At 40.4% G+C, this 13323-nt stretch overlaps 1 protein-coding gene across 1 annotated transcript in view; it reads left to right on the top strand.

Annotated features, from left to right (window-relative positions):
- The first annotated feature begins 610 nt into the window (after window positions 1-610).
- Window positions 611-13323, top strand: part of LOC138007150 (uncharacterized) — a 17879-nt gene continuing 5166 nt past the window's right edge. The window contains exons 1-9 of the mRNA XM_068853900.1: window positions 611-1008; window positions 1102-1228; window positions 3522-3889; window positions 5165-5344; window positions 6341-6593; window positions 7342-7475; window positions 8765-9026; window positions 10651-10869; window positions 12239-12415. Coding sequence (XP_068710001.1) covers window positions 1189-1228; window positions 3522-3889; window positions 5165-5344; window positions 6341-6593; window positions 7342-7475; window positions 8765-9026; window positions 10651-10869; window positions 12239-12415 — 1633 coding nt within the window. The 5' untranslated portion in view covers window positions 611-1008; window positions 1102-1188. The remainder of the gene's footprint in view (window positions 1009-1101; window positions 1229-3521; window positions 3890-5164; window positions 5345-6340; window positions 6594-7341; window positions 7476-8764; window positions 9027-10650; window positions 10870-12238; window positions 12416-13323) is intronic.

The following is a 13323-nucleotide window of genomic DNA, read 5'->3' as shown; positions in this document are numbered from 1 at the left end:
ATCGCGGGCTCAAGTTTATAGCTCATCGAGGTCAGGCTTGGCTAAGTCTATATATTACAGTATTTAAGAGCACGAGGAGACTCAAGTTAATAATTATATCCTACTATAAAAATTCGTACGGTTTATTATGCATTAAATTTAACTGTAACTAAAAATGACTAATAAAAACTTAACACTTGAATTCTCTTAAGAACTCCAAAACAAAACAAAACAAAACTTAACTGAAAAGCGTAATGGAAAACTTGAAAACTTAAAGGAAAGATGTCTACTCCAGGCAGAACCAGTTACTGGTTTCGTATAAATTTAACGAAATTTCAGCTATATGCCTTTATTTTTTTACTTGCGCTGCCTCCCCCACCCCCCCCCCCCCGCCATTATACAACGTTTCTCTAACCCGCACGAGAAAACGAAATTAAAAATTTTTTATTGGTTTAGCTTGCGATCAATGAAATCTTGAACCGGAGTTTCTGTGTTTAAAACGAAATTCGAGACGGCCGAAGTAGTCTGGGCAAAAGCTTCTGATCAATGACGCCTTTATTCTTTGATTGCACTTACGTGATAAGACTGCCATGTTGGTTCCAAAACAAACGATTGGTTTTCACGCAAGTGATCAACAGCCATGTTTTTCAACGAAAACAAAAGAAAACGTTTGCATAATAGTAGAGTTCAATTCCCGGAGGATTGGGTGCGCACACAAATATGACCGCTGTTTCTTTGTTGAGGTGCACAAACATGGCGGCCGTGAGGTCATGTAAAAATGTAGCTGCATGTTTTGAAAAATGGTAGAGTCAAGTTCCCAAAAGATTTTTCGCCATTGTTCTTTCCACCAACATGGCCATCATGACGTCAGCTACAATCAAGAAAATGTGGACCTATTTAAGTCGACTGAAATCAAAAGAATCATCAGGAACCACTAATCAGTTTGTTTCCAGAAACGAAAGACGCGGGAGTGAACTTTCTAACCGTATCTGGACGCAACTCTATCAAGATTTAGCTGTTACGGGAATCGTGAGCAATTTGTTTCTTTCAGATAAAAGGTTATAATATCAGTCAATAACTAACAATTATGCTAATTTAATTTTTGTTATTTTTCTGACGTAGGATGCATTGATTTAGCTCAGGTTTGCTCTTTTAGAGAGGCTACCGCGCCAGAGGAGCTTAAAGTATCGTCTTTTATCGACGTTTAAGATGATAAAATGGAGGCCAAGAAAAGCAGAGCCACTGCAAAGTAAGTTGCTCGATCATGCAGAACTGAACATTTCAAGATCGCTCAAATAGTTTACTAAATATCCACAAAAGCACTGTTGCATTCGTTTATGTTGTAATATCTGGTAAAACCCGCTGTGGGATAATTGCTCTCTATTTCACTCAGGATACTCGCAGATACGTTTGCAGGATATGTTTTATTGATCGCTTGGCAAAGTTTACGTTTGAAACCACGAGTTCCATATACACATTATTCCAAAATGGTAACCATTTAAAAATTCTTTGTTTTCATGCAAATTAGCCCTTGTTGCCTCGTTCAAGGTAAAATATTCTTTTGAATTTTAAGTGAAAGAAAGAGGCCACAAGGGCTTATTTGCAAGCAAACAAAAAAATACGTAGATAGCGGCCATTTTGCCATAAGGTGTACGTCTTAAAACGTGTCGATAACTCATCAAGATTTAGCGCCACGATACTTGGTGGAAGCTCGATAAGACTTACGTCGTCGTCATTGCTGGCAATCCCTCGATGGCCAGTAGAATCTCGAATTTGAATTATTTAGTCTATAAATTCGTTTTTGGCTGAGCCATCTGGGACCTGATTCGCCGACAAATTAATGTGACCCTGAACTCTGTGGAATTTGGAGCTATATTTACTCGTTTTCCTCATTAGTCCGAGTCTCTCTCTACGTATGTTCTTTCTCCTGCTGATTACTGAGCGCTACATCAATGGAAATGGCATATCTCTGGCTGGAACTGTCGCTAGCAAATTGTTTCCATTTCTCGGTGTTGGTACCACATTACTTCAGTTCACATGTGTTTCAACTTATCTGACCTTGAAGCGCTTTCGTTGGCGGTAAGACTTACACTCCGGCCTCGGGCCTTCAAATAAAACTTACGAAACTTGCACTCGGGCCTTAAAATAATTAGGGAGATTTAGCAACGACAACGGCCACGGCAACGAGAACGTCACAAATTTGCATAAATAGTGGGGATAAACAATAGAGGTTTGCACGACCTGCACGTGCATTTTTCAGTTTTGTCCATTTCCTTGCCGTCGTCAGCAAAACTACAACGTGAAATAGCCACATTTGAAGTTTTATGGAGGACGTCAGCACTAGGAGATAAATTTTCATTTTCTCCCCTAAATTAAGCGTGACTCATATCGGTTTCATTCTTGAGGGACTGCCACACCATTGTCACTTAAAAAAGCTTGGAGTAGTCGCGAAGTGATTACAATAACGCGAATTCATGTTTTGAGATGACGTTCTCGTTGCCGTTCCCGTCGTAGTTGCTAAAGCTCCCTATTAGGAAATGCCGCGGGTGCTGCCTCTTACTTGATAACTACAAATTGTATTGAAGACTTAATAGTCTTTTAAGATAGGCTCCGTCTAACAGGCTTTATAAACTGTTAGGTTAAAGCACTCCACATCACGAATTGTCCCACGAGAGGGGCACTTCAGTTAGTCCTATCGCCTGTATTTTTGGACGCAAAAGACATTGAGGTTTATAAGGAAGGCATATAAGGGAACATTTTGTAACCCTTAACAAAATCTGGGTGCATCGAATTAGCTATATTTCAAGACGAGAACACTTAGCACTGTTCACATTGAATGGGGGAACGAATCGAGGTGCCTGGTGGGTTGGTCGTTCCAAAGGTGCGTGGCCCTATTTTTCACCGGATAGTTCACTATCTTCCAGATGAGCTCTATATATCCTTTCAATTAAATAAATGTAGTTTATTATATTTACACCAATGAAATACCAGGTGAGCTTTCGCGCAATAACATGATATCTTCACATGTCAGAAGATTCTCTTTGCAATGGTTATGTAATTAATCGCGCCGTTGTTCTACGTAAGGAAAACAAACAATATTAATTTAAAGTGGAATAGTTTGGTATTTCATTGATGTTTCTATGAAAAACAGAACATTAATGACTGCTTGGAGATACGAATTTTCTCTTCTCGTGTTGAAAAATATTTCCCTCTTTCGCTCCGCTCACTCTTGAGAACCTGAAATTCGCATCTCCGCGCGGCCATGTTTGTATATGAAAGGGAGAAGTGATTCTCGCACGTTTCTGGGCAATTTAAGAGACAATTAAATATTTGAGTGTTCGTTAACGATTAGGTGGGTATAAGCTAGTATCTCGAGGGGTTCTATAACCTTCAATTATCATAAATAAATAATTAATTAATTAATTAAAATAAAGAAATACGTAAATAAGTAGATGATGATGAAGTCGGTGACAGTGTTGACGATAAACGTATCGATGTCAAATCGATCCAAGCAAAGTACTGGCTTATCATTCCATTTTCAGCTGGAAATGACCAAAGCAAATCAAAGGAGGATGACCTGAAAAACACTCTACAATTATACAAGAAAAATCACCGAAATGTATACATCTACCTTTCGGAAACCGAGAAACTTATCCGGAGCCTGCGCAATTTTCTAGCATCCGGGAATTTGGCCAGTGAAGCAGCCTTCTGGAAAGCAGACTCTTTAGTGAGAGTTTACGTTAAGTTACCCGATGAACAGAGCACAACTTTAGTTGTGGACTTCTTGGTTGATGTAAACGTTCCCGATCTCTTGACTGAGATTCTAAGATCTCTCCATCACAAGAACCCCAACGCATTTTCGCCTGGAACGCAGGAAAGTCAGACGGACGGAGTTGAAAAAGATACCAAGGTATTTAGCTCTCGATCGATACGGGACAAGGGATAAGCGTGGCTCAGGATATTATCAAGGTATCACGGATTTGGCGGGACATGTAGTATTCGAAAGATAACAGACCATCAAATTATCCTATGATTAAGAGACTTATCACTGACGACGAGTTCTCACAGGTTGGCAGTCGATCACGATTAGTTCACTCTATGAACAGGATCGAAATTCCGAAAGGACACGAAGAACATTCCTGAGCAGCCGGTCAACAGAGCAATACTAGATTGTATTTCAGAAATCGCTTGGTCATAGATACAAATCCCGTCAAGTCCTAAATTTTCTCAGGCTTCTTTCCGGCAACTGCATAATGATTTTAGAATATATGAAATGTCGTTTATTTAAATTTCGGAATCATAACACGAAATGAAATTAAGTTGGAAAGATCATCGCAATTAGACAAGCATCTTTATCAGTTGCAAGCAAGCCTGAAAATGAAATTTCATGTATCGTATCTAAAACCATTTCATTCACCTCTTTAGCTCAATGCAAACCGACGCAACAACTGCCAACAATGTAAGGACGTGCGATGTGTTATGGGAAGGATACGAGCCATAAGACTTTGTAAACTTACACAATTCGGCTATCATCTTGTTTTGAACATGTTAATGCGTTTCTGTCTCCACATCTTTGTCACGTTAAAATGCTTTGAATAGTCGCGAATCAATTACAATATCGCAAATTCACATGTAACGACGACGCTCTCGTTGCCGTTGCCGTCGTCGATGCTAAGGCTCCCTATTGGCGAGGTCAGTCGACTCCCGTTGAAGCCTGGACATTTTTTTCGGGCTCAGTAATTAACAACTGCTTAAGTAACTCACTTTACAGCGACAATTTCTTTAACATCAATCATCTCAACTCCGCAATCTAAATATTTGATTTGTCATTTACTGTATTTTCTCTATCATTCCTGAGTCTATCTTCTTTGAATTGACCTGGACTCGATTCTTCAATCTTCCGGCGCTAAAGTTCAATTGTACACATTGCTAAAAGAGAACAATTTTCATCTCTTTTCATTATATCAATGATTTATTGCTCCTTCAGCAAAACTCTTAAATAATCCTTTACTCTCCCCGATCAATGTTGACTTTGTTTGATGTGGCGACCTGTTGCCTCTCGTAGCTCTCGGCTTGGACTAGAAATGTAACTCCACGAATCTGAAAACACGAAATGCAGGTCTTTAGGATCTAGGCCGACAAAAATGTGAAGACTGAGATACTAACGTAATCAGTTTTCTTTCAGACCAATTCCGAAGCTAAGTGGGCCTTAGAGGTTATGTATTCTATATCCATTGCCATTCTCAACTTCACTGATCTTCATGATAAGTTTTGCGAGGCCTGCGGGGAAGCTGGCACAGTCACGGAATGCTTGGAAATATTGCGAAGTCTGAAGATCTGTACACACGACTTCAGGGACAATCAGGTATGTCCGGCAGTATTATACCTGCATCGGAGTCCAAGGAGAATTGTAAAGTTAACTATATCACCCTTTTGGAACCCGCTTTTGCTCTCCTTTTTAAAGTTTTTTTATGACTGATTTTCGATAGCGACGCAAGCACGAGCATAAGAAAGATGTGAAGACGCCTTAACTTGTCGGTACTAAGTCTCCTTTGTTGCATTCAAAGACGGTTACTTATGAGTGACGCTCTTTTAGAATTTGTGCATACAGCCTTGTGTCGCGAAGTATGAAACCGAACCCTTACGAAATGAAGTCAATTTAGTTTCGGAAAGCAATTTCGCGCAGTATTAATAACGATACTGATCACGGTGAAGGTAGCGGTAATGGTAACGGTAACGATAAGGGTAACGATAAGGGTAACGATAACGGTAACGGTAACGATAACGATAACGATAACGGTAATGGTAACGATAACGGTAATGGTAACGGTAATAGTAACGATAAGGGTAATGGTAATGGTGTAATGGTAACGATAACGGTAACGGTAACGGTAATGTTGAAGGTAACGATAATGATAATGGTAACGATACCGATAATTTAATTGACCACTCCTCACGGGTCTTCTTAGCGTCAGCGAAACATCCATGAAACAATAGAAAAGAAGAGCTTTTAAGAATCCCAACCGGCTATTCACAAGCGTAGCCGAGAAGTTGAAACTGGGACTAGCTGGATCAAATTCCGCTAATGGTCAGGACGGGTCTCTAGGCCGGGAGCTCCGAATTTCAAAGCAAACGCACTGGATTAACATCAACGCACACTTAAACTGTTACCAATTAGCAGACTTCGAATTGCGCAGGTACAACAGGGAACAGAGTCTTGGAAATCAATAACACTTCCGAGAGACTTTGTTTTAATTTTGTCAATTTCTCGAAAGCGTTTTACGGTCAAAAGATGACCAATGGTATATTCCTTTGCCAGTCTTCGTTCAGATGAGGCTAATTTTCTTCGTTTTTTTTCCAGACAATTCTAGAATGCCCCGACGGCAAAGCTGAAAGATTCTCAACAAGAGGAAGCTTAGGTTTCGAGGTCTTAGGTGTGCTTCATAATTTGTCAAAGCGTATGAATAACAAAAATTACTTTGACAGCAGTGGCGCAGTAGAGACACTTCTAAGCTTCTTCCGAACCACGTTCCCTACTTACCGAATGACTGCACTTCTTTGCCTGGCTTATTTAGTGGACGAGACAAACAACCACTTGATCATGGCCACTGAAGGTATTGGGAACACTTATACAATCCTGTTGTCTTCTTTTTTGTCCTGATGAGGCAGACCGAAACAGAATAAATTACAGGGTAAATGTGGTAATGGTACACTTAACAAATCGAAAGTGGTTCAGCGTTGTCTGTACTCCTGTCAACAACGATATTCTTCATCACTGTGGTCAAAATGTTGTGGACTCAAGAGGCGCAGGGCGTGACCAAACTCCTGACATAAAGAAAGGGCAAACTTTGTCTATAACTTTCTCGCAATATGATTGGTTTATTTCCCAAAACGAACGAATTGTTGAGACGAATTGACGCGAGCACGACACGAGCCGCGTTTTCTAGACTCTTATCGACAATGACAAATTAGCCAATCAGATTGCGAGATACAAGCAATTGTGATAAAAATAGTTGTTGACGATCGATGCCAACTCATGACTGTGTGCACTAATATTTAATCATCTTAATGTGAACCTGGTCTTATTCTCTTCATTTGAGTGCCTGCCTCAACGAAACAAATAACGAAATAATCAATTCACGGAAACTGAATTTATATGTTGAATAAGATAGACATACCCCAGGAGTAAATGCAAATCGTGAACTGAAAAAAGTCGAAGTGTAAATTTAAGTTAAATAAAGAAAGGTTGATTGCGTAGCAAAAGTCTTTCAAAGAATAGCTTCGATGCACTTCAAGTTTCCACTTTCATAAACTTTCTTCTTTGTGCGTGAATTTGGTATCATTTTAAACATTTTCATGCAGAGCCAATTAAAGACATTCTGAAACTGCTGGGAAAAGCTTGCAACTCCGCGGACCGGCGCAGTCTGGGATTTTCGGCTGCAGAAATCGCTTACGGCTTGAGTCACGTGGCAACAAATGACGGGAACAAGCAAATGGTATGTATAAATGTGTCTTATATGAATTAGATACACACGACAGAGAAAATTTAGACCAAATTCCAAATACAAATATAAGAAATGAGCAATCTTCCCAGTAGCACGTTACAAGAGGCGAATATCTGGTGTCCCTTTTCTCCTCATGGTTATTTCCCTATTTAAGAGATGCATATTAGACGCAAACAGACACATCCTGGAAAGAAGGTTGACCGACCTCGTTTCCAGGGCCTTTTTCGCTGAGTGGGTAAGGCCCTGGGAACGAGGTTTAAGGGGCACAATGGCGGAAATTTGTTCTAAATATAAACAACCAAGTCTCTCCCTTAATTGAAGGATTATTCTTAATTGTCAATTTGATCCAAGTGAAGTATTATCGTTCATTTTGGACATTAAAAGTTTGATAGGGATCATGGAAAATAAACGGACCCCAATGTCTGGACTCGCAGGACTCGAACCTGGGAACGTTTGATTAATAACCCCTTCTTTTAACCACCACACAGTGAAAAATGTCGGTTACCAAACTTCAAGAGAAAACTAACCATTTTATAATCAAGCTTTAGACTTAACTATTATTCAGCGATGATTTTTTATATATACTAATTAGCTTTGGTAAATAATCGGCACGCTTACTAGTTAGTTGGTCTTTATTGGTTAAGTGGATTAAAACAGTTCCTTCAAAGTGGGTGCTCCGGGTTCATATACTGTCCAGGGACTACTTTTACCTTTTTCTTTATCGAAATACGGGAGAAATACGGGAGAAATCGTGTTGATATAGATGCGAAAGGGAAAGGACCTATTATTCCTTTTTCTCGCCTCTCCTCAGTTCCCCTCCGCTCGTTCGCTCCTGTTTCGGCTTTTTTGCTCTGCTATTTTGCTCTGCTATTTTGCGCGCCCTATCCACAAAGGGACTGCTGGCAGTCTTAAGTCTTGATCTCCTGGACTTCACCTATGGGGCTTATCAAACCCAATTTTACTACACGTTTCACGTGACTTTTATTAGCAGCGAGTGTTGTGACACGGCACCCTTAGTTTATCGTCCTTATGCGGGAAGACTAGGCAGTTTACTTATTTGCATAATTTATGTCATCGCTGAAGCAGCAGTATTTTCATAGTTTTTAAAAGACCAGAAGTCATGTCTCAAAGTAGTCCGATGCTCAGCTAATTGAGCAAATGGGATGAAGGCGGTAATATAACAACTAAAACATGCTTACGATAGGAGTAAAAGGCAGGGAAACTCCTGCATGAGTTTCGACATATTTTGTTGAATCTTAATTGGCTTAATTATCTCTCAGATCGGCCAGCACGGAGGCATTTCCCTATTGGTTTCGATGTTAGATGGCCAGGATTATAAGCAGGAAGAGATATTGGCTGCAGTGAAGGCGCTTTACATGCTGTCCTTTGATGAGACGAACAAAGCAGCTATAAAATCGGACAGCAACACCGTGGTTCTTCTGCGGAGCCTTCAAAACTCGGATAACAAAGAAATTCAACAGGCAGCGTCTGGGATAATATGGGAAATCGAGGGAAAGGAAGAACATGACACTCACTGCACTGGTACATTCGTCTTTTTTGCAGAAAATGGGGGATATAATGTGTGATCAATAAACATTGGGTAATAGCCGTGATAGGTGAATTTATGAGGGACCTTTAGCACACGGCTACAAAATGGTTATCTGAAAGTGTAACTTCGCGTTATTGTAATCATTTCACGGTTTTCCGAGTCGATGAGCTTGGAAAGGGAGTTCCAACTTTTCAGGAATAAGACTTTATGAACGGCTTGGATATTTGCAGAGAAAATTAAGAATTTTCGTTGGGTTTTCACGTCCTCCAGGTAACTTCAAATTTGGTCATTCTACGTTGTTTCCAGGACGAGAACCGCAAAGAAATGTGCCAAAATTTAAGACGCACATTCCGTTTTTTTTTTAACCCATCGTTTTGTGGCGTTGTCGTAGCAGTCGTCTTCATCCTTGCATATCGTCTCATGTTTATTGCAGCACTGTATATTTACTCTGCACACAAATAAGGAGGGGGCAGGGTGGGGAAGGGGGGGGGGGGGTTTAAGTCAAAACCTCCTGCTTCTCGTACCCCGTGTTCTTCCTCACCCTCTAGCTACTACCCCCTGTGTCCGTTTGTCTTTGTCCTTTGTCCTTTATCAAAATGGTATTGACTTGCTTTTAGACACTGACAAACGTGCACTTGAGTGGAGCCATTTTATTCATGACGTAAGACGTCCCCTGTCCCCCCCCCCCCCCCAAAAGAAAAAAAGAATGAAAGGTACTCAACAACTCTGACCGATGTTGTCCGTAATGCAACCGGTCTCAAGGTCGAAATCACTTTCGATTTAGGTGAAATGCTTTCATAGTTCACTATAGCTGCTCAGATCATCCCCCCTAGAATATCCTATATTCAATGCTCCAGCCAATTCACCGTTCCTGAGCACACCAAAAAAGTAACAAATCTTTTGGCGGTACGTATTCCTTTTATTTCGCGCTTCACAATAAGTTTCAGACCAATTCTTGTTTGACTCACCACGACTTCAGGCCACACGTCAAAACCGCTACAAAGACAAAATCAACGAGATTTCTTTATAGCTAATTAATTTAAATTACGAAATTCAATTAAAGAAATGAAAACAGTGCAAAAATAGTTAAGTTTAAAAGGGTGAAGATGAAGACCAAGTCAACCATTCGTTTTTGTAATTTGTCACTATATTACTTAAGTCCAAATTAAAAGCAAGTAAAAAAAAATCAAACTAACCAAATGATTTACATAAATCTATAAATTAATAGAACACATGAATGAAAAATAGCTACAAATAGATAAAAGAAAACAAGCCATGATGATGTGTAGTTACAGATGTTATTTTGAGCATTCACTACTTGCACAAATACCATAATACACTTTTACCTACTCCAAACAATGGTTATGCAAAAGTTTTGGGGGGTAATAGAGGTGTATTATGGGATTGTGCAAGTAGTGAATTGCGCAGACATCAGATATGAATCGTTTGAATTTTTTGGAAAATGGTTATACAAGTTATACAGCCGATTTCGTTTCCCATCTCCGGGCTCGAAGGGCTTGGTTTTCTGGGGCTATCAGGGGTGAATAACGAAGGGTAAATTACACAATTGCATTATGACGTGTTTTAAGTTATTATAAAGAGATTTGGTTCTTGCAGATTCTGAGGAGAGCATCATGATCAGCTACCAATGGGACACACAAGAGATCATGTTGCGAGTGAAAGAAGAGTTAGAAGCTCAAGGAATACGAGTATGGATGGATGTGGAGCAGATGAAGGGATCGATCCTAGAAACAATGGCACGAGCAGTGGAGACGTCTTCCCTTATCCTGGTAGCAATGTCAAGGAAATACCAAAACAGCCCAAACTGTCGATCAGGTCCGTTCGTGTGAAGTTCATTGCTCTTTCCCTAACTTATAGTAATAGGACTGAGTGGAGTACAGTCCGCGCTTGGCCTATTTGAAATTTCTAGCACGATTACTCCCCGAATTGTACGACACAAAGTCCTATTATCAATTAATCGTATAACTATTACAAAATATAAGAAGACAGTGATAACATTTCAATCAGGTGAAGCTGATCCTCGCAGTTTTGAACGCAATTTTAGCAATTGCGTAGAGAAGCCTGAAAAATCCAACACTTCACCGTGGTTTGAACCCGTGAACTCGCGCTGCCGGTGTGACGCTCTAACCAACCGAACTACGAAGCCACTGAGGTTGGAAGCTGGTCATTGTTCCCGTGATGAATGAATCAGTGAACGAAACGGTATATGATTTCAATCATATATTGAACTGCGGATATGAAATCAAGTGAAGCTATGATCCTCGCAGTTATGAACGAAGTCCTGAATTTTTCAGGCCTCTCTACGCAGCGCCCCTGCCCATTCTCCGCGCGGCTTCGCTGCTCGTTAATTTGCCTTTCGCGCCAACAAGACCGCCAGCTAAGCGGGCTAGGCTAATTCTAGGGAACAATAAACATGGTGGCACACGGTGGGACTTTAGCAACTTTTTTTTAACCGTTTCTCGGATCTTCCCTCCTTTTGAGTTACATTTTCTCGACTTTTCAAAGTAAAGGCCTTGGACATACGGGTATACCGGTATTTTCAATGTTTATGAAAACCAAGAAGAAATCGTCGTCGATTGACTAACCCCGTGCAAAAACCTTTGAATTAAGGTGGGCAGACACGAGGGGTCATGTTGCAGGGACATGTTGCAGGGACAAAACTCTTGAATGTGTAGTGCACTCTGAGGCGACATGTAGCTGGGACGTGTAGAGGGGACATAGTGGCAGGGACAAAATCCAGAACATATGCACACACATGAAAATGTTTCGGGTACAAGTTTCGGGGACATGTTGCAGCGACATGTCCTCTCGTGTGACGTGATACTTTTATAATTGTGCAACACCAATTTGGGGGGTGATTTTGTCCCCGCGAACGTCGCTGCAACATATCGCTGCAACATATGCCTGAAACATGTACTCGCAACATTTTCATGTGTCTGTGTGAATGTTGTGATTTTGTCCCCGCTACATGTCCTCGCTACATGACCCTAATGCCTGTCGCTTCAGTGTGTACTACACACACTACTTTTTGTCGCTGGAACATGTCCCTGCATTATGACCCCTTATATCTGCCCACCTTTACTCTTTCTTTAGGTCTATTGTTTATTATGATCATAAAAAAGAAATTTGATTTAGTCTTTTTGCGAACAGCTCGGATGAACCAGTAAGTTTGTAATCCTTTCAGAAGCAGAGTATGCCTATCAAAGAAGAAAGCGAATAATTCCATTGATGATGGAGAGTAGTTACTGCCCTGATGGCTGGCTGGGGATATTACTAGGATCAAAATTGTGGATGGATTTCAGAAATGAGGCTCATGTAGGAATACAGCAGCTCATGAAAGAAATATCCCAGGCATCAGCAGGTATGTACTATTTATTCTTCGCACTTATCACATACTTTGACGTTCAACAATCTGTTTACAAAAGAATATCAAACTGGAAGTTCGTAAACAACTTGAAGAGGTGAGCTTATAAATAACTCAGTACCTTACTAACCGAGCTCCAGGGTCGCAATGCAAGACACAACCCGCTTTTAAACTGGGCCTGTACAATTTAATTTTGATACAAGGACAATGGCCCCTTACTAATAGATAACTGGAATGGCAAAACGAGTTAGAGAGCCAAGCAATAAAAACATTCTAATGGCGAAGAGGAGTTTTATTAACACTCGATTAATTGGGAGAGAAACACACAGGCGTATTCTTCTTGGAGCAGAAGAGAACAGAAAAAATACAAGAATAGCACTATTAGTATTTCTTAGTAACGCCGTCCTTTCTTTTAAATGGTCTAGGGCTAGCGGATTTAATTTATCGTATTCATTGATAGAATTCCAAATCTTAGGTCCCTGAAATCGATTTCAATTTTCCAGATGAATAAAGACAAGGGGTATACCTCTCTTTGAAATTTAAGCATAAAGATAGTTAAATGTAAAATTCGACAAGATCATGGCGTTTCAGTCCGGACAGCAAGAGACTTAAATTAGGGAGCTTAAGCACGCTCGTTTTTGAGACGCGGACGGCGACTGGAAGAGAACATTTCGTGTGACCTTAAGGACAGTGGTGTCTCCCAGATTTTTATACTAATCATCTCTAATGGAGAAAAGATACTTGGCAATGTAAATGTGGTTGTGTGAAGACAAGTTAAAAAGGAAAACAGCTCACTTCCGGTTGCCGCCCGCGTCTCAAACACGCGCATGCTTAAGCTTATTATAAAGAAGGGTCTTAAATGTTCATCAAGTGTCCGTGTGGACGTAATATATGACCCCAATAAA

Source organism: Montipora foliosa, chromosome 6 (assembly GCF_036669935.1).
Source record: "Montipora foliosa isolate CH-2021 chromosome 6, ASM3666993v2, whole genome shotgun sequence".
Lineage (NCBI taxonomy): Eukaryota > Metazoa > Cnidaria > Anthozoa > Scleractinia > Acroporidae > Montipora > Montipora foliosa.
Note: the sequence above shows the minus strand (reverse complement) of the source record. Positions and strands in the feature narration are given on the sequence as shown.